The sequence below is a fragment of the Lissotriton vulgaris genome, chromosome 7, assembly GCF_964263255.1.
Source record: "Lissotriton vulgaris chromosome 7, aLisVul1.2, whole genome shotgun sequence".
Classification (NCBI taxonomy): Eukaryota; Metazoa; Chordata; class Amphibia; order Caudata; family Salamandridae; genus Lissotriton; species Lissotriton vulgaris.
In genome coordinates this window covers 1,005,808,643-1,005,827,619 of record NC_141695.1, presented here as the reverse complement: position 1 = coordinate 1,005,827,619, position 18,977 = coordinate 1,005,808,643, and the positions used below count along the sequence as shown (strand labels likewise).

Below are 18,977 nucleotides of genomic sequence, written 5' to 3'. Positions count from 1 at the left end.
GTGTACGGTGGGGCCGACAGCCAATAGGCAGCAAATTGCACCTGGGCGCACAAATAGTATAGTTTCATATCTGGGACAGCAAAGCCCCCCAATTCATAGGGCTTAGTCAAGATATCCCATTTCACTCTTGGCTTCTTACCAGCCCAGGTTAACGCTATCAACAAAGACTGCAGTCTGGCAAAGAAGTGCGATTTAAGCGGGAGAGGAATATTAACAAAAAGATATAAAAATTTCGGAAGAACGACCATTTTTATTAGAGACACACGATCAGCGAAGGTGAGCGGGAGCCGGATCCAGCGTGCCACCTGGTCTTCTAGTTTAGAGATAGCTACTCCATAATTAGCCCGAATGATTTCCTGACAGTCCCTATGTATCCAAATTCCAAGGTAACGCACCGGCTCTGTGGCCCACTCCAAAGGGAACTCTAAGGGGAAGGGGGCCGCTACGTCAGTGAGTGGTAGTATAATAGATTTCTCCCAATTAATGGAGAGACCTGAGTAATGGCCAAACCGAATAAATTCACGCAGCACGGATTCCAAATAACGCGCAGGCTCTCGCACATAAAGGACCATATCATCGGCGTACATAGACACCGCCAGAGATCGAAGTGGAAACTTCAGGGCAGCCTCCGCATATCTCTGCCTCAGCACACACGCCAGTGGTTCCATCACAAGGGCAAAGAGTAAAGGCGACAGGGGTCAGCCCTGCCTGGTCCCTCGCCGCACAGGGAATGGAGCCGATACATGGCCGTTCACCCGCACAATGGGATTGGTGTAGAGCAGAGTCACTAGTGACGTAAAAAAGAATGGCACTCCCATACGATGTAAGATCGCGATCATGTACCGCCATGCGACCGAGTCGAAGGCCTGTGCGGCGTCTAGAAGGACAGTCACCGCAGCCAAGTCCGGTTTGAGGAGATGCAGCACCGTAAAAATGGCCCTCAAATTGTGAGTGGTAGACCGGAGGGGGATAAAGCCAGACTGATCCGGCAATACCATGACCGGGAGGATCAGGCGCAGCCGAGTTGCCAACACTTTAGCAATGATTTTAACATCAGTGTTCATAAGGGACAAGGGTCGATACGATTCGCACTTATTCTGCGGTTTACCCGGTTTAGGCAGTGCAAACAGAAGTGCCTCTCTCATTGTGGTCGGGAATTGACCCTGTTCCACCGCTTCCTCCAAAACCATTGCCAGGCGTGGTAGCAACAGATCCACATACTCTTTATAAAATTCGGACGGCAACCCATCGGTGCCCGCTGCCTTGCCATTCGGTAAGGATGCTATTGCATCCCTAAACTCCCCCTCGGTTATATGATGCATGAGGAACTCCTGTTGACCCCTCGAGAGCCAGACCAGCGCTATATCTTCAAAGTACTGTGCAATTTCTTCCTCCCCCGCCGTCTCCTTATGCTCATACATCTGTTCATAATATTTGGTAAAACAGGTCAAAATACCAGTCGCAATAGTGACAGTGGTGTCTCCGTCCTCTATTTCCTGCACTGCACAGTGTCTAGCCCAAGGGTCTTTTATTCGATCCGCCAGTCCCCGCCCCGGACGTCCCCCCTCACCATAGTAACGTGCTCTTGTCTGCTTGGAAAGAAATTTAACCTCCTGATCCGCTAGGTCATTGTATTCAGTAACTTTCAATCGAATACTGGCCAGCAAGGACTCCTCAGGATGTTCCTCCAATTGTCGTTCAAGCAACAACAATTCTCTCTCCAACTTAGCCATTGCATCCCTCAACGATGTAAGCACACTCGATTGCAGGCCAATGCACGCTCCCCTAATGGTCACTTTGAAGGCTTCCCACACCGTGCACATACTATCAACAGACCCAACATTATTAGCAAAGAACTCCCCAATAATCGTCCTCAGGCGTTCACGCAATACCAAGTCAGTTAAGGTAGCAGCCGGCAGTCTCCAGGAGAAAGGGGCTGGCGCATGCAACGGCATTGCCACTTTCATACAAACAGGTGCATGATCAGAAATCGTTCGAGGCAGGTGCCCAACATCCATCACCCATCCGCCGACATCGCGGGTCACCAGCCAATAGTCCAGTCTCGACCACGTGTCATGCGCCGATGTGTAACACGTGCCTTCCCTCCTGTCAGGATGTGTCAATCTCCACACATCCACCATGCCAAGCCCTACCATTCCATCTCTCACTGCATCAGCCGCTCTCTTGTGCGCATAAGGCCTATCATGCTTCCTGTCCATTGCTCCATCTAGAGTGACATTCAAATCCCCCCCCACAAATTATAGCCGGTGGAGGCAGCGGGTAGATCTTATTCCACAGATTAACATAAAAATCGGGGTCATCAGCATTGGGGCCATAGACATTAATCAGCGTGACCAAAGTACCACACAGTTTGCCATGTAATATGATATATCGACCATCCACGTCAATTTCTTCATGCAGCGATACAAACGGCACATTTTTTTTTATCAGAATCATAACTCCACGTGCATACGCTGAGTAATTCGAAGCCAGCCTGATGCTGGCCCACTGTTTACCCACAATTTCAGCCGCCCTTCCCCTAAGATGCGTCTCCTGTATGAAAGCCACCTGTGCTCCATGCCTGTTCAGAAATGCCAACATTTGTCTAGTTTTCTGCGGACGATTCAGACCCCTCACATTCCATGTAATAAAAGTAAGAGTACCCCCCCTATTCATATCTCCAAACCTTAAGTGTACCCTGTAGACAATTGAACAGACCTAATGCCCCACAGATAATGCAAAGCATACAGTAAGTAAACATACAAGCATCAGCAAGTAATGCCGCACATTGAAGGCCACAAAGGGACCACGATGGATTCGGTTCCTGTCCCGTCCAATCCAACCCCCCTCCATAAATCACCAAACAGCTCGCCCTGACCCAAAAACTCAAAAAGCCCAACATCCCCCCTCCACCCACTTCAGCACCCCGAACTTGCCAAAGCTGCTCCCTGCCCCCCACCCCCAAATCCTCAACCATACAACCATCATTGTGTGGGGAACTCCCATGTGTCGGGGGCATAGTGACACACACAGCCCTCGCTAGTAAACTAACAAAGAGCAGACCGTAGAAGCCATGTATACATCCCACTCCTCCCACCCCAACCCCGCAGCTGCTAGGATAGCTAAAATTCCGTTCACCACAGCGTTCGGGAAACAGTTTAGGAACAGTTCCAGTAACACCACAATGTCCCACTCAGGTCATGTCAGATAAACAACGCTTCAGTACAGTTTCCAATATCCCTTAAACAGCTCACCAAAGGTCGTACCGATACAGCAAAAATCCTCCACAACTTAGCCACCCCCCCGGTGAAGTTTTTCAATGACACTTGGACAATTGGCAGAGTAACATAACAAATGCGCAACCACGAAAATCCCAGTGTGTGTACCATTCGCCATAGTCAGAAGAGGCTGTCAACCAAGGCGTGTTCAGTGAGAACAGAGTACCCTTAGGACAAAGTGCGTCGTCAGAAGGTATTAAGAAGTCGAACAGCCCGAGTCCGAATGACATCCACCCCAGCAGTACGTAGAACCCAGCCAGTCGGTGAAAACAGCAAAGTGATCACTTAAACCTCCTCTTCCTGCAGATCTTCCTCCCCATCATGTGCCACATTTGAATCCCTTTTACGTTTTTTCTGCTTTTTGGCATAATCCATAGCTGTCTTGGGCGAGGAGAAGATTTTATTATCCGAGGGAGGCCCGATCCGAAGCCTGGCCGGATACAGCCCGGCGTACGGGATGTTTTCGGCGCGAAGGAGCTGTTTCACCAAGGCGAATTCTTTTCTCGCTGTCTGCACCGCTACTGTGAAGTCTGGATAAAATTCAAGTTTATTTCCCTGATACTCCACAGTACCCTTCTCCCGAGCAAGACGCAGGATGACATCGCGATCTCTATAGTTAAGAATACGTGCAATGATGGGACGGGGCTGCGCCCCAGGCACCGGTCTCTTCGCCAAAGAACGATGCGCACGCTCAACAATGAACACACGCGACAGCTGGTCAGCCCCAAAAATGTCAACCAACATGCGTTTCATGAAGTCCTCCATTCTGCCCACATTCATAGATTCCGGCAGGCCCGTGACGCGGATGTTATTGAGTCTGGACCTCCCTTCCAATTCCTCGTTCTTTGCCTGGATGACCGCCAAGACACGCTCCATGTTAAACACCTTAGTGGTCACCGTAGCTAGACCGTCCTCTGTGGCAGACACCCTTTGTTCCACTTCGCCCATCCGCTCATTTTGCCAATCAAACTGTGTCGCCTTGTGGTCTAGCCTGTGATTGACCGCTTCCATGGTTCCCTCTATGGACTGGAGTGTCTTTTGCATTGCCACCAGTGTTGCCTCCAGGTTAGGAGTACCACCTACTGCTCCGGTAGTCTCATTGTCTGAAGGGGCCTGTGAAGTGGACATCGCTGTCTTTTTGGCCTCAAAGGTAAGTTTGGGCTGGTTCCTCTCTGGCCTACCCATGTCGATTCACAGGGTCCTCAATCTGTCCCAAAACCGGCAGCCGAGTGTAGATTGCCTCCCCAGGGACTCTCTGAACGTAGGTCTAGCTAATATTTACTAGCCAGCAAGGGCAGAATGCACCCGGTCTCCCCCGCCGTTAGATGAGCAACTGTCCATTCAGGGACAAAGGGCGCCAAATCTGTAGGCCCGGGCTCCTCACTCGTCCCGATTTACAGCCCAACCGGTGCTCCGCTGCATTAATGGAAACCCCTGGTGCATGTCCGGCCGTTAGCTCATCCCCAGCACTGAATCGCCGCCAAGGTGTGTGCCCCGCCCGCGTCCCCGCCAGGCGCGGTTCGCTCAATGCGGCCTAGTGCGGCCCAGCGCCACCTCCGCAGCCCCGGACTCGCCTAGAGCCTCACCCCACTCACCGCACGCAGCCGGGCCGAGCTCCGGGCCGCCAGATCTCCGCTCTTCACCGTCTCGTCGAGACTCGGTTGCGCTGTCACCAGCCCGCGCCAGAGTCCCCCTGTCAGCCTCGATGATCTAGCGGAGGGCTCATCAGATCCGCAATACAGCCGCTGGGGTCCAACCGGAGGACCGCACACCTCCAGAGCCGGTCCCGGTGGAGCGCGCCACCGCCAGAAAAGCAGGTCCGGCGTCCCACTCGGCAAGAAAAAGGTGACTCACTTTGCGCCGTAACGCTGTAGAAGGCGATCGCCGCAGGGTTGGTCAATGTAGGCAGCGGGATTCAAAGGATATTAAACGGATTTGTAACGGTCTCGGCAGAGCCTCACATATGTGCGGCCATCTTGCCTGGTGCCCTCTAGCGCCCCATGGGTTACACTAGTTAAAATACCTTGTATTGTATTAAGTTTCCGAATTAGCCCCAGGCTTCCATTCATTGTCTGCTATGTTGTAGTCAACTGCTAATTGTATAAATAAGGTATAGCCTTAACTATATAAAATACTTTAGGGTGTTGGAACATTAATCTCAAGAGACGGTGAAAAGCAGATCAATGTAATATTTTTTTTTAACCTACAGAACTGTTTTTTTTTTTTTCAAGGGGACCGACGGTTAAACCTACGCCCCTGAACAAAAGTGAACTACGCCAAACCGCCAAGGGGAAAAGGCAAAGGAGTAAAAGGCGCCAAGGTGCAAAACAAAGAGCAATGAAGAATGCACAAACATATTCTGACATTGTCCCGGATTTGATACAACCCAAAACATCGGTAATTAATTTGACTAGTATGACGTTGTCAACTGAGGAAGAGGAAATACTCAACCTAGGATTATCATTCTGCCCGACTGCGGAATTTAATTACGTCCAAACTAGGATTGACATTTTCAAATTTACAAGACTCTTGAAACTGAAAAAGCATTTCTCTATGAACCAATGTTCAGCGAACGAGGCTTCTAATCAAGGAAACAGTGAGGCTTCACTGGGTGAATTGAATGTACAGGACATGGATCTCATGCTCGATATCCAACCATCTGGTACTGTATATGAAGTGAACGAAAGCAATGCGAGCTTTGAAAGACATACAAACGATGAGCCATCAGAACTGATGAACCAAGCAGATGAGGTAGCAAGAACTGAAGGTCTGGTCATCAATGCAAGTGATCCTACAAGCTTCAGACCTAGATCTCTGTATATCCCGTATACTGCACGAGACACTATTGATATTTTCAATGATCTGGTTGTGAATGATTTGGAGAAATGTACAAGTGTGTGTAATAAACAATTCAATAAGCAGGAAAAAGATCAGGCTGCCCTTATTAATAAGATCAAACAGGAAGATATGTGCATAGTACGTGATGCAGATAAAGGCGGTAACGTAGTTCTCTGGGATAGGCAGAAATACTTGCTTGAAGCCTATAAACAGCTGAATAATAGATCTTGTTATTCAAGGATCAAACCAGAAACTATGACTAAGAATCACACACAGTACAACTCTGAACTTGATAATTGGTATGGCCAACAATTGATCACGCATGATGAGTACAAATTTCTTAAAATAGTCAATCCGGTTACCCCGGTTTTCTATTTGCTTCCCAAGGTGCATAAGGACCTTTGTAACCCTCCAGGCAGACCTATTATCTCTGCGATAGGCAGTGGGCTAGAAAACAACTCAAAGTTCATTGACTCGTTTTTAAATCCATTAGTTGCACTGCTTCCTTCATATATTTTGGATACTGGGGCACTTTTTAAATCCATCTATGATACTCCCTGGGAAGATGATATGATTTTGGTGACAATTGATGTCACCACCCTTTATACTAGCATTAAGCACAACGATGGTCTTAATGCAGTAAGACACTTCCTGGGGACAAGACCAATCAAGCTATGGGCCCATACTCAAATGCTCTTGTCAATGGTTTCAACTTGCTTAAAAAATAACTATTTCATCTTCAATGATGAACTATTCCATCAGACGTGTGGCACTGCGATGGGCACCTGCTTCGCCCCCAGCTATGCTAATTTGCATATGGGCTGGTGGGAGGAGCAGGTGGTCCGGAAGCAGTGCCAGGAGGAATGGGACAACAACATCCTCCATTGGAGTCATTTTATTGACGACTTGTTTGTTGTCTGGAGAGGCCCAATGTCTGACTTAAATGTATTTTTAGCCAAAATACAGAAAAACAGTTTGAATCTAAAGTTCACTAGTACTGTCAGTACAGAGTCTGTTAATTTTTTAGACCTTACAGTCTATATAAAGGATAATAAACTGCAGACAAAACTTTATAGGAAAGAAACATCTGGGAACACATGCCAATAGTTTCCATCCTACTAATTTGGTGAACAGTATCCCCTATGGGGAAGGTCTGAGGGTACTAAGAAACTGTAGTGATCCCTTGGAAAGAGAATGTGCACTGGATACCCTTAAATCTCGATTTAAACAACAAGGGTACAGTGATAATTGTTTGAACACCTCTTTTGCTAAAGCCAGACAAAAGACCAGAGAAGCTGTCCTCTTTAAACACAGGGGGAAGATGGAAAATATGGCTGGGAACGAATGTAGACTGATCACTAATTATAACAAACTTCATGGATCAGTGAGAAAAATACTGTCACGACATTGGCTTATCATTAAAAATTATCCAATTTTAGGTCCATCAGTAACTAGTAGACCCCTCATAACATTTCGTAAAGCAAAGTCATTTAAGCAAATGTTGGTTAAACCCGCGTTGACGAAAATTAAGAAAAAGAGCAAGAAGAGTAATTGGTTGTCTAGGAAAGATGGATTTCTGAAGTGCAGTAAATGTAAAGCGTGCGAACATGGAAAAAATGTGAGTACATACAAACCAGGTCTCTCCAATAGGATCAAAAAGATAAAAGGACAATATGACTGCAAGACAGATTATGCCATCTATGTCTTGAAATGTGAATGTAACCTGCAATATGTGGGAAGCACGATTAAGCCCGTTCATCAGCGGGTGTTACAACATTTAAGGGCGATAAAAAATGCAGATAGATCTTATCCGGTCGCCCGGCATTTCGAAAGATTCCATGACAAAGATGCCAGCAGTCTTTCCTACTTTGTAATTGATTCGATACCTGTTAATGAGAGAGGGGGGGACAGGATCAAGAGGCTACGCAAGCTTGAATCGTGGTACATTGTAGAATTAAACTCTAAAAGCCCATACGGATTAAATATTGAAGAGGATCTGTATACGCACCTATGAATTATAACTGAAATTGAAGTGATTAACATCTTCTGTATTTATGCTTCCTAGGGAGTGCCAATCATCTCTTAATTTTTTTTTTCACAACCAGTTTATTGATGAAGATGAGCATATGAAATATAGTGGCAGCCCACAATCAGGACTACACCACCAGACATTATGATACAATCACAGCAGTTAACCAAGTGTCCAAGCAAGAAGATGATGCAATCAAGGATATCAGAAAACAGTTACCCCACCTTCACCTTATTCCGCTACCTACCTACCCAACTCCCCGATCCCACCCTGGAACCCACCCGAACCCCATGCATGTGTGCACTAACCGTATCGACGTAAGATTATGACGTGGGTAATGTGTGTGGACATGGGCTTTGCCAGCCAGTACGGGGCTAAAGGTCCTCTTCTTGCTCCACTGGAGGGTCCAGTGTCAGACCTCTATAGTCTGCCCACCTCTTCCAAATCTTAAAGTGTTTGCGGGGGCATCCTCGCGCCTCAAATATAGGTCTCTCCAGGCCCATACAGAAGTCCATACCAGCCTTCCATGCAGTCAGGGGGGGGGGCCTCACATTCTTCCACGCTCGGGCCAGGTCCCTTTTAGCCACCACCAGCCCCAGTAGGAGCAGGTGCCGCTTATAAATATTGCCACCAACCCCTTCCAGGACGTGCAACAGACCCAGGCGGTGAGTACGGGGGAGGGTCCAGCCCAACACCTCAGACAGACAGCCCCAAACACCCCTCCAGAAGCCATCCAGCCTAGAGCACGACCACATTGTATGAAGTAGCGTACCCACCTCAGCTCCACACCGCAGACATTCCGGGGACCCAATCAGGCCCGCCTTCCACAGACGCTCTCGGGTATAGTATGCTCTATGGAGAATCTTGAATTGGATGAGACGGAATCGCATTGCGATAGCCGCCCCCCTCGGGGATTCCAGGGCCTCTCGCCAGTCGTCTTCGTCCAAGGGGCCGAGATCAGCTTCCCAAGTCGTCTTCAGTGAGAGAAGAGTAGGGGAGCAGTGGGTGACCATGGTTTGATAGATGCGCGATACTTTCTTATCCCCAAGATCTCCCATGAAGACCTTCGCCTCGATCGGGCTAAAGTCAGGGAGTGAGTCAAGGTTGGCAATGCTGGGCGTCAGTGCATGTCGGAACTGTAGGTACCGGAAAAATTGAGATTGGGGCATATCAAATTCGGCACTGAGGGTCTGGAAGGATTTGAGCGACGTACCAGACATCACTTGACCTAACTGCGAGATACCTATTGCATCCCAGCCATCGAAGCCTGGCAATTTGGAGAGTTCAGGTAGCATGCCGTTCCGCCATAAAGGTGTTTCAGCGGTTAGTCGGCCCCACCAGCCCACGCGGCGCAAGGCCTGTCGCCATATAGCAAACACGAGTTTAGTAACCCTTGGCAGCGGGTTACGCAGTCGGGGTGAGTATAGGATGGTATGGAGCGAGTTATCGCCCATCAAAGCACGCTCTAGGGCATAGGCCGGGTCTCCACCGTCACAGTACCACCATTCGTTCAGTATAAGGAGGTGAGCGGCCTGGTAGTACGACTGCAGATCCGAGGTGGCCAGGCCCCCACAGTAGGTGGACAAAAAGCATGTGCGCAGTGCCACCCGGGCAGAGCCTCCCGCCCAGAGAAAGCGGCCCAGCACTGAGTTAACCTGTTTGAACCACCGAGGCGGAATAGGATACGGATGGTTTTGCAACTGGTAGAGTAGGCGTGGGAGCGCAACCATCTTGAAAATGGCAGATCTGCCAAAGATTGTCAGGGGCATTCGAGACCAAGTTTTGACGTCCGTCTGAACTCGTTCCCAGACGGGCTGCAGGTTACGGTCCCAGGCAGTGTCAGCCGAGTCTGAGAGAAACACCCCAAGGTACTTCAGCCCTGTCGTGGCCATCCGCAGTCCTGAAGCCCAGGGGTCTGTCACCGGGTCTCCTGATAGCACCCACAGGGTGGATTTGTGAAGGCTGAGATACAAGCCCGAGGCCTCTCCAAACTGGTGCATGATCTCCAAAACACGTGGACCCGAGCGTTGCAAATCAGTAAGGAAAAAGAGGACATCATCCGCGTATAGCGCGATCTTGTCCGACAGGGTAGCATTCCATACAAAGCCCCGTATCTGTGCATCCTGGCGCACTCTTGCCGCCAAGGGCTCCATGGCCAGTGCAAAAAGATAGGGGGGAGAGCGGGCAGCCCTGCCTGGTCCCTCGGCCTATGCGGAATGTCTCTGACACCGCCCCGGCGACCCGCACCGAGGCTGTAACATCAGTGTAGAGGAGCTTTATATAGGAGAGGAAGACCGGGCCGAAGTTGAGCCAAGATAGCAAGGTAAATAGGTATGACCAGCCAACCGAGTCGAAGGCCTTGTTGATATCGGCCAGCAACAACGCCGCCTGGTCCCCCAGGGCTCCAACAGCGTCGATCGCCGCCTGTGCACGCCTGATATTGTGTCGCGTCGCCCTTTGAGGCATAAAGCCTGCCTGGTCCGAATGGACTAAAGCAGTAATGTGTGGAGCCAGACGGTTCGCTAGAGCCTTGGCCAGTATCTTAGCCTCAGTATTAATTAAGGAGATGGGCCTGTACGAATCATGGCTATCTGGGGGCCTGCCAGGCTTCTGAAAGACCACTATTTCTGCATGGCGCCAGTCTGGTGGCAGCAGACCCCGGGTACGGGCCGCTTCCAGCGCTCGGCGGTAGTGCGATCCCAGCTGCACATGGAATTTTTTAAAAAACTCACATGGGTAGCCGTTTGGTCCAGGGGCCTTACCGGCGTTGAGTTGCCCCAATGCGTCGCCCAGTTCTTCCGCGGTGAGGGGTGCATCTAGGGCCTCCCTGGTCTCGTCCGACACCGGCACCGGTGGGAACTCTGCGAAGAAGCGGGCTAAGTTGCCCGCAGGCAGTTGGTCACGTGGGGCATACTGGTCTGTAAAGTACGTGGCGAAGCTTGCCGCCAATTCGCCAGGGTCGGTTAGAACGTCTCCGTTGTCGTTCGTGAGACCCGGTAGTACGAGGGGCTGGAAATTGTGCTGGCACAATCTATGGAGCATGGAACACGACTTGTCCCCCCATTGATACACCCTACTTCTGGTGGCGAGCCACGCCTGTTTGGCCTCGTCTAGCAATAGGGACGCATATGATTGCTGAGCCTGCAGGAGAAGCCGCAGATCCACCCCATCACCACCGGTACTGTGTTCTTGTTCGAGGGTCGCCACTCGGGCAGCTGCCTCCGCAGTATGTTCTCGTCGCTGTCGACGGGCCTCCGAGCACCATGCAATATCGACTCCCCATATGGTAGGTTTCATAGCCTCCCACACCACACCTACATCGGCACCCTCCACCAGGTTCTCCCGCCAATAATGATCAATAGTTTCTCGTAAGTGCTTAGTGTACGCCGGGTTCAGGAGATGCCACGAGGACATCCTCCATCTAAACGGCTGCCGTTTCTGAAGGAGATCTATTCTAACCGAAACTGGGGAGTGGTCGGACAGGCCCCTTGGCAAGATGTCAGCACCCTTCACCCTATACAAGTATTCTCCAGGTAGAAACATATAATCCAACCTCGAGAACGAGCCATGTGCTGCTGAAACATACGTATAGTCTCGGGTTACAGGGTGCATATGTCGCCAAGCATCCACCCAGCCTAGCCCCTCACTCATGGCATGCAATCTGGTGGGCGGAAGGGAGGGGGGGGTGGTGTCGGTCACCTCCTGACGTCTCCGGCGATCCACACTCACGTCCATCACGTCATTCCAATCACCCCCAATCACTGCCAGTGATCCAGAGACATCTTCCCACACCGCAAACAGCCGCTCTGCCAGGGCCCACTGCAGGGGAGGGGGGGCGTACACACTTCCAAACACCACGGCTCCGTGCCCACCATGTCCTTGACAAACAGGTAGCGACCCTGAGGATCCACCCACTGCTTCTCGTGCACATACGCCACCCTGCGGTGTATCAGTATGGCCACACCCCTGGATCCCCTGGAGAACCCCGCGTGGAAAACCTGCTGATATCCAAATCTCTGTAGGCCCAGTGCCTTTGTGCCCATCATGTGAGTTTCCTGAAGCAGTAATACATCTGCCGCTTCCCTTTTCCCCCACCGCAACACCGCCCCCCGTTTAATCTTGTCTAACAATCCCCTGACATTCCACGTAACCACCCGCATAGAGTCCACAGGGAGTCGACCGATCGATTCAGCCATAGTCTATCGGAGTCCACCATAAAAGCCCCTTTGGCCCGCACCACCCGCCACACACCACACAAAGCATCGTCTTGGTACACACATGCAATACACTAACTACCCCAAGAAAAACTAACAACCCCTTCGTCCCATGATCTGCAACAGTTCCCTCCCCCAACTCAGCAGTCGCATCCCCGACTGCCCGTGTCCCGCCTCCCCCCACCCTATACCTCAATGAACCATGAAGTACCTGTCGCGGCATGGGTAGTCTCGAGCCCAAAACCGAGGGCCCGGGCCCACCCATACCAATGGATCCCAACATCCCAAGCAGAAAAACCGTAAACACACCCCCCTCCCCTTGACGTCCCACTCACAACTAGGGGAGTGGTAGCCCTTATATCTTTGTCCCCAAGTCCCAAAACCCCACCAAAAACTCCCCCCCCAATTAGGAGAGCAAAACAGTACAATCTCAGAGCTGCATAGCGGTCAGTAGGTCACAGGTCACAAGCGACTCATCGCACCCAGCCCGGAGTCACAGCGTTACTAGCAATAAATTGGAGCCGAGGCTCCGGAGACTTCAGTGATCTGTTCCCGACTGCTCCGAGTCTTCTGGTCTGCCAGTGTCCAGTGAGCCATCCACCGAGGCCGCACGTCTACGTGATTTAGAGCGTTTGGACCGCCCATTCTTTGTCGTCTGGTCCCTCTGCGCCCGCGGTGAACCCTCAGGGGTGCCTGGATGAAGTCCTGGCTGAGGATTCGGTCTGACCCGTACTGTTTCATCCGTCCACTTGAAAAGGTCTTCCGGGGTATCAAAAAACAGTGTCCGTGACTGGAATATCACCCTCAGGCGCGCCGGGTACAACAGGGAGTATTGTAGCTTAAGGCCTCTCAGCTTAGCCTTAGCCGCCACAAAAGAATGGCGCTGTTGCTGCACAAGTCTAGTATAATCAGGGAAAATCATGATCTTTTGATTTTCAAACAGGAGGGTTTCCTTGGATCTGGCTTCCCTCAGTATAGCGTCCCTGTCGTGGTAATTTAACAGCCTAGCGATCACTGCCCTAGGCCGCTCGCCCTCAGGCGGCCTTTGCGCCAGGGCGCGGTGTGCTCTTTCGACAACAAAACAGGCAGAGAGCGACCCCGGGGGCATCCATGACTCCAGCCACTGTGTGAGAAATTGCTCCATGTTGCCCTTGGCACAGTTCTCCGGAAATCCAAGAAAACGGAGGTTGTTACGCCGTGCCCGCCCTTCAGCATCCTCCACCCGGAGCGCTGTGGTCCGCTGTGCTTCCTCCACCGCCGCCATTCTCTTCTTAAGGGCACTCACATCCTCCTCCACCACTGACACCCTGGACTCGGCTTCCGTGATTCGTGCCACTGCGTTCCTAAGATCCTGGCGCAACAGGGTTACGTCTGCGCCAACTGCCCCTATCTTTGCGTCCAGCATGTCTCGTGACTGGGTTATAGCCGCCATAAGGGCTGCATTGTCCGGCCCTCCTCCGGACGGACCACCCCCCGATGATCCAGGGCCCCCACCGGGGCCAGTGAATTTGTCGATGGTCACCTGCTTGGTGGATCCACCACCTCCCCTGGTCATGATTGTCCGGGCGGATGAGGGCCACTAGGGTCGCCGGTCCACAGTCAGGGAGACCCGAGAGAAGCCTCCTCGGTAAGGACTAGTGGCAGTTGAGAAATAGGGGGCAGGCTTCAGCCCCTTCCCCCAGGAACAGCCCCCCCAGCCGCCGCTGACCAGGGCCCCCCCGTGACCCACGTTGCTTCTCAGGAGGTGCGGGGACTCCCAGCGTCCTGCACTGCCACGCCAATAATGTCACTGATTAGTGGGCCCGGGGGGTGGGGGGGGGGGGGGGGGGGCCGGGGAGGGCCACTACTTACAGTTGCTGCACGCCGGGCCGGTCGCCCTACGCCCGTCTGCCTCCTACCAGGGTCTCCAGGGGATGCCAGTCACTCCTCCAGGCCGCCGGCCCCGGCCCGACACGAGGCCGCGAAAATCGAGGTCCCGGCTGCGCCAGGTCACCAGGCCGTCACCGCTGCCACTGTCCACTCGTGGCGCCTGTGCCTCTCTCCGGTCCAGCCTGGTACCAGGTGAAGGATCGCCAGTAGTGTCGCGGCCCCAGGGACAGCCAACACCGCGGCCGCTCCCGGGCCAAGCAGCGCACTCCGCCGCGTCGCCAAAATCGAGGCCCCGGCTGCTCTGCGACCACCAGGCCGCACCTCGCCCCTCTCTGCTCGGTTCTGTCCGGGGGGCACGAGATCACCCCCGGGCCCATCGGATGATTCTCGGCGCCTGTAGGCACATCAGTTGTGGTCCGGTAGTGGGTTTGTGGGTTTGGGGACAGGATAACTCGTCGGATAATCGGCGGGCCGGCGGGAGCTCTAGCAAGCTGCGACCGCCATCTCCGCTTGCGTAGCCACGCCCCCCATCATCTCTTAATTTTAAAGTTTTTTTGTTATATCACTAGTTATAATTTAGCTTTTTGCACTTTAAAATTAACTGAATGCTTCGCCCACTGGGGCAATATCAAAAAAGTCTATCAGACTGACTGTTGATGTTATTCCATAATATAATATGGAGCATGAAATTTAGCATAGAGTGGAATGGGAGAACAAACTTTTACTACCTGTGAATATAAAAAAACACCTTTTAAGCATGCATTTGCACATTTATATGTTAATGTAATGAGTATATGGAAAAGGTTAGATGTTATAGCCCACTTGGGCTTGATCGTTTTCATTAATAAGTTTCAATTACCATTGCCTTTGAATATTGTGCTTTAAAGACGATCGCGATGATTTGCGTTCTATTGCATGAATATTCTCTGTTGTAATTGAATTAATACTCCTTATTCAGCTAAAAATGGACGCGTAACCATTTTCTAATTTATTTACTTTCTAATGCAAATGAAGTTTGTTTGTATTGTGGAAGTATACATCACGGACATTATCAAACAGTCTGTTGTTCAGTTCGATAGTTTTATGGGTCATGTGATGAGTCACGTGACATCACTACACTTTAAATGTTGTTTGTTGTTTGAAAACTTTATTCGTGACCAAGCCTGCTGGGTCAGGCGAAACGCGTTGAAAAGCGGCAGAAAAAGAAAATAAAGAAGTTTCACCACACTTGATGTCGTCTCCTCTCCATATTTCGTGCTGAGGTATATATATATATATATATATATATATATATATATAAAATTATCAAGAATGTAGAAGTTTGGGATTTCTAATCACTCATTTCTTGACTCCGGTAGCAATGCAATAGTTCTTCTAAATGGATTGGAGTCTGTCACCACAAACTAACATAACACCTGTTTAATAGGATTAGAGCAAGTGCCTGCCATGCAGTTTTTTTCTGTATCTGCATATATGGGTTACACTAGTTAAAATACCTTGTATTGTATTAAGTTTCCGAATTAGCCCCAGGCTTCCATTCATTGTCTGCTATGTTGTAGTCAACTGCTAATTGTATAAATAAGGTATAGCCTTAACTATATAAAATACTTTAGAGTGTTGGAACATTAATCTCAAGAGACGGTGAAAAGCAGATCAATGTAATATTTACTTTTAACCTACAGAACTGGTTTTACATTTGAAATTACCAGATTTACTAATTCAGCAACATTTAAATTTATAATCATAAAGATTTTAAAGCAACACTATTTTAATCTGACCCCCATGGCATAAGCCTTGAATGGCCACTGCAGAAGTTCCAGGACAATTTGCAAAGGAAAAGATTCACTAGATATTCTTAAACTGCTAACCTGAGCCACCATAAATTGCCTCAGAGTGTACAGCTGCTTGCCGTTCCGCTGCTCCTCCCGAGTGAAGAAACAACTTTCTGACAACCCAAAAACAGCAAGGTGTAGGCCCGTAGTCAGACATAAACAGAAGTAGTAACTGGAAGGACCATACTTTTATACAGCGCTACCAATATATTATACAATACCTGTTACTGAAATGAACAGCTGGGTGTATCTTGGGAGAACAGCTAATGTTAAAAAAAAGGCGTTTCTTTTCGTTCATCAAAATCTATATCCAATAGTTTCCTCTGCTTCTGGAAAAGGAGAAGTGAAATTTAAAAAAGGTTTCTTATGGATTGGCAGGATTGAATATTCATGAAATCCGTGCACTTTATTGCGTAGATGTCTATCTTATATAATTAAAAATGCAATGGTGTTTTCCTTATTATTAAGTCTATTAAGGAATACATCAATAGCAAAAAGAAACACCATCAGCTAGTGTATTTTTCTTCAAAAATTATTAGCGCTTTAAACTTTAAAACTATACAAACATGTGAAGGTAAAATGAAATGCAATTGAGGCTAGGGCAGTAAGTGTTTGCCACATGTCAGGCAGAACCACTAACAGATTAGCTACAGGACATCAGCCATATATGAAGTTTACTACTCTCGATTGTCTAGTCATACTGTCATACCAGCATTCAAGAAAGTAACTGGATGCTAAAGTGTCTAATGATCTCTCTCACACTGCCAAAAAAGGAGTTGCTTCAGCAGCACAAAGTACTACGAATAAGAAATACTAAACCAACTAAAAAAAATGAACAAAATCAAACTTTCTTCCTGCTACAAGGAGCAGATGGACGTGCAAGAAAATTAACAACAAGATCCAAATTAGATGGAGTATAAATTCTTAAAGGATCAAATTCCTATGTCATTTGTTGAAAAAAAAATGGCAACTTCCATTTTGTTTTTGATCTTAAAAAATGTGAGCGAGAATGGGGTAAGAGAAGGAAGAAAGTGAGACACCACTTGAGAAAGTGTGTTACAGTGACAGAGGAAACTGATTTCCCATAGATGACCTGCTTTAAGTTATGTATTTAATAGATGATGAAATCATCATATTCTTTACATAAATGTTACTTTATCTACTCTAGAACTCTTAACATAAAAGACTAAACATAAGTTCAACCAACCATATACTGCATTCTATGTGCACACTCAAGTATTCTTGACTACTGTATTGCTATACACAAAGCCAGCACAACCTTAAAACAAATCTCCCCTGCTTGATAAAATAAACAAAAAATAATAAATCATAGTACTATGTACATCCGCTGGGTCGATGGTATAGAGACTCACCTCAATCACGCTAGTCATTTCACTGCGCTGACCTTCCAATTGGTTCTGGAGCTCAGTTTGATCCTCCAGCAACTGCAGGCCATATTGGGCTGCCCGCATCCTCTCTTCTTCAACATCTTTGAGCTGCTTCTTGAGTTTTAAAATGACATCAGATTCTTCCATATTTTTGGACTTTCCAAAATTCCTAAATGTACAAAAAAAACAAATGGCATTTGCCTCAAGTTTATTACTCGATTCACACCTTGTCATACTGCATAATTCACTCTCTACAAAAAAAAAAAAATATTTCAAGACACTGGACAACATCTTCATGATAAGTACAGGATAAGGAAGGGGAAACTTAAGTCATGTTGAAAAGATGCATCTAGAAACCTTTACAGAAAGGGAGGCAGAGATTAAGTTGAACTCAGATAACCAGGTGATTAAAAGCAAAATTTTGCAGCCCACACAGACCTCTCTCTTATCACAGCGCATTTTTAACTATGCTTTTTTTTTATGCAAAGTCCTTGCTCAGGTGCGTTCCAGTCTGTTGTCTCAGCAAAATACGCAAAAGTGTTTTAGACAAACATCTGAGGACTAGGTTATTTCTCTTACAAAGTCAATCATGTCCCTTACAATTAAACAGTGCAAGGACAATCTGAATTTCATGAAGCGATTGCGCTTCTTCTGTCCAGTGGACAGCCACGTTACATGCTTTCAGAAATTGAACCTTTCGATCGTCCTCCATACACTAGCTGCAGTAATCTAGAAGTTATTATATATAATGTACCAAATGTTAATGCATTTAAATGAAGAGGATTAAAGAAGAGATCCTTTTAAACTCCCCTAACATAAGGAACCTGTTTTACACTACTTTATTAATCTGAGAAACCAATAAAAATGTATTTAATTTGAATTATAAAATTCTGAAAATTATATTTCCAAACATCATAAGAGGAAAACAATAAGTCTTCTGAACAGTTGTCATATTTACAACACAAGTTAAAACAATGCTGGTGCGAAAATAGATACTTGTTTAAGATTTCAACTAGTTTTTCTTTGGTTTGGTAAATTACCCCATATGTTTTAGTTGTCTTGTTGATATTATATTGTTCCAATTTCTAAATCAACCTCTGTCCGTCAATCCAGTCAACTGCTGCAGTGAAGTCCATGAAACAACAACATAGCTTTGACCCTTCATTGCTAATGCTTTCGAGGGCAAAAGATTTAAAGAAACATATTACAAAAAGCAAACATTTATTTTTAAACCATGCTATTACTAGTATGGTCCTTTCAAACAGCATGCTTTCCTCATCTAGTAACACCATGAAGCAGAACTTTTGCCGTAGAGTTGTTGCTTTCTTTGTAAACAGGACCTAATTTGCTTCTTGTACACAATACAAGCATAATATCTGTTTTTAGGGATATTTCCGTGAGTAAATCAAAAGAGACTGGGACCTTGTTTAGATAGGTCCAGCGCCCCTGCTCCGAATTCAATATAAACAGACAGTTGAAGTGCTGCTACTCCTATTACAGAAACATCAGTAGAGGTGATCACATGGATG

General features: G+C 48.2%; 1 protein-coding gene across 2 annotated transcripts in view; it reads right to left on the bottom strand.

The window, feature by feature from the left end:
* The window catches only part of SPDL1 (spindle apparatus coiled-coil protein 1), a 387,177-nt gene that overhangs the window by 240,229 nt on the left and 127,971 nt on the right, over positions 1 to 18,977 (bottom strand). For both annotated transcript variants that reach the window (XM_086931423.1, XM_086931422.1), the window contains exon 2: positions 17,434 to 17,617. In XM_086931423.1, coding sequence (XP_086787549.1) covers positions 17,434 to 17,595 — 162 coding nt within the window. In that variant the 5' untranslated portion in view covers positions 17,596 to 17,617. The remainder of the gene's footprint in view (positions 1 to 17,433; positions 17,618 to 18,977) is intronic.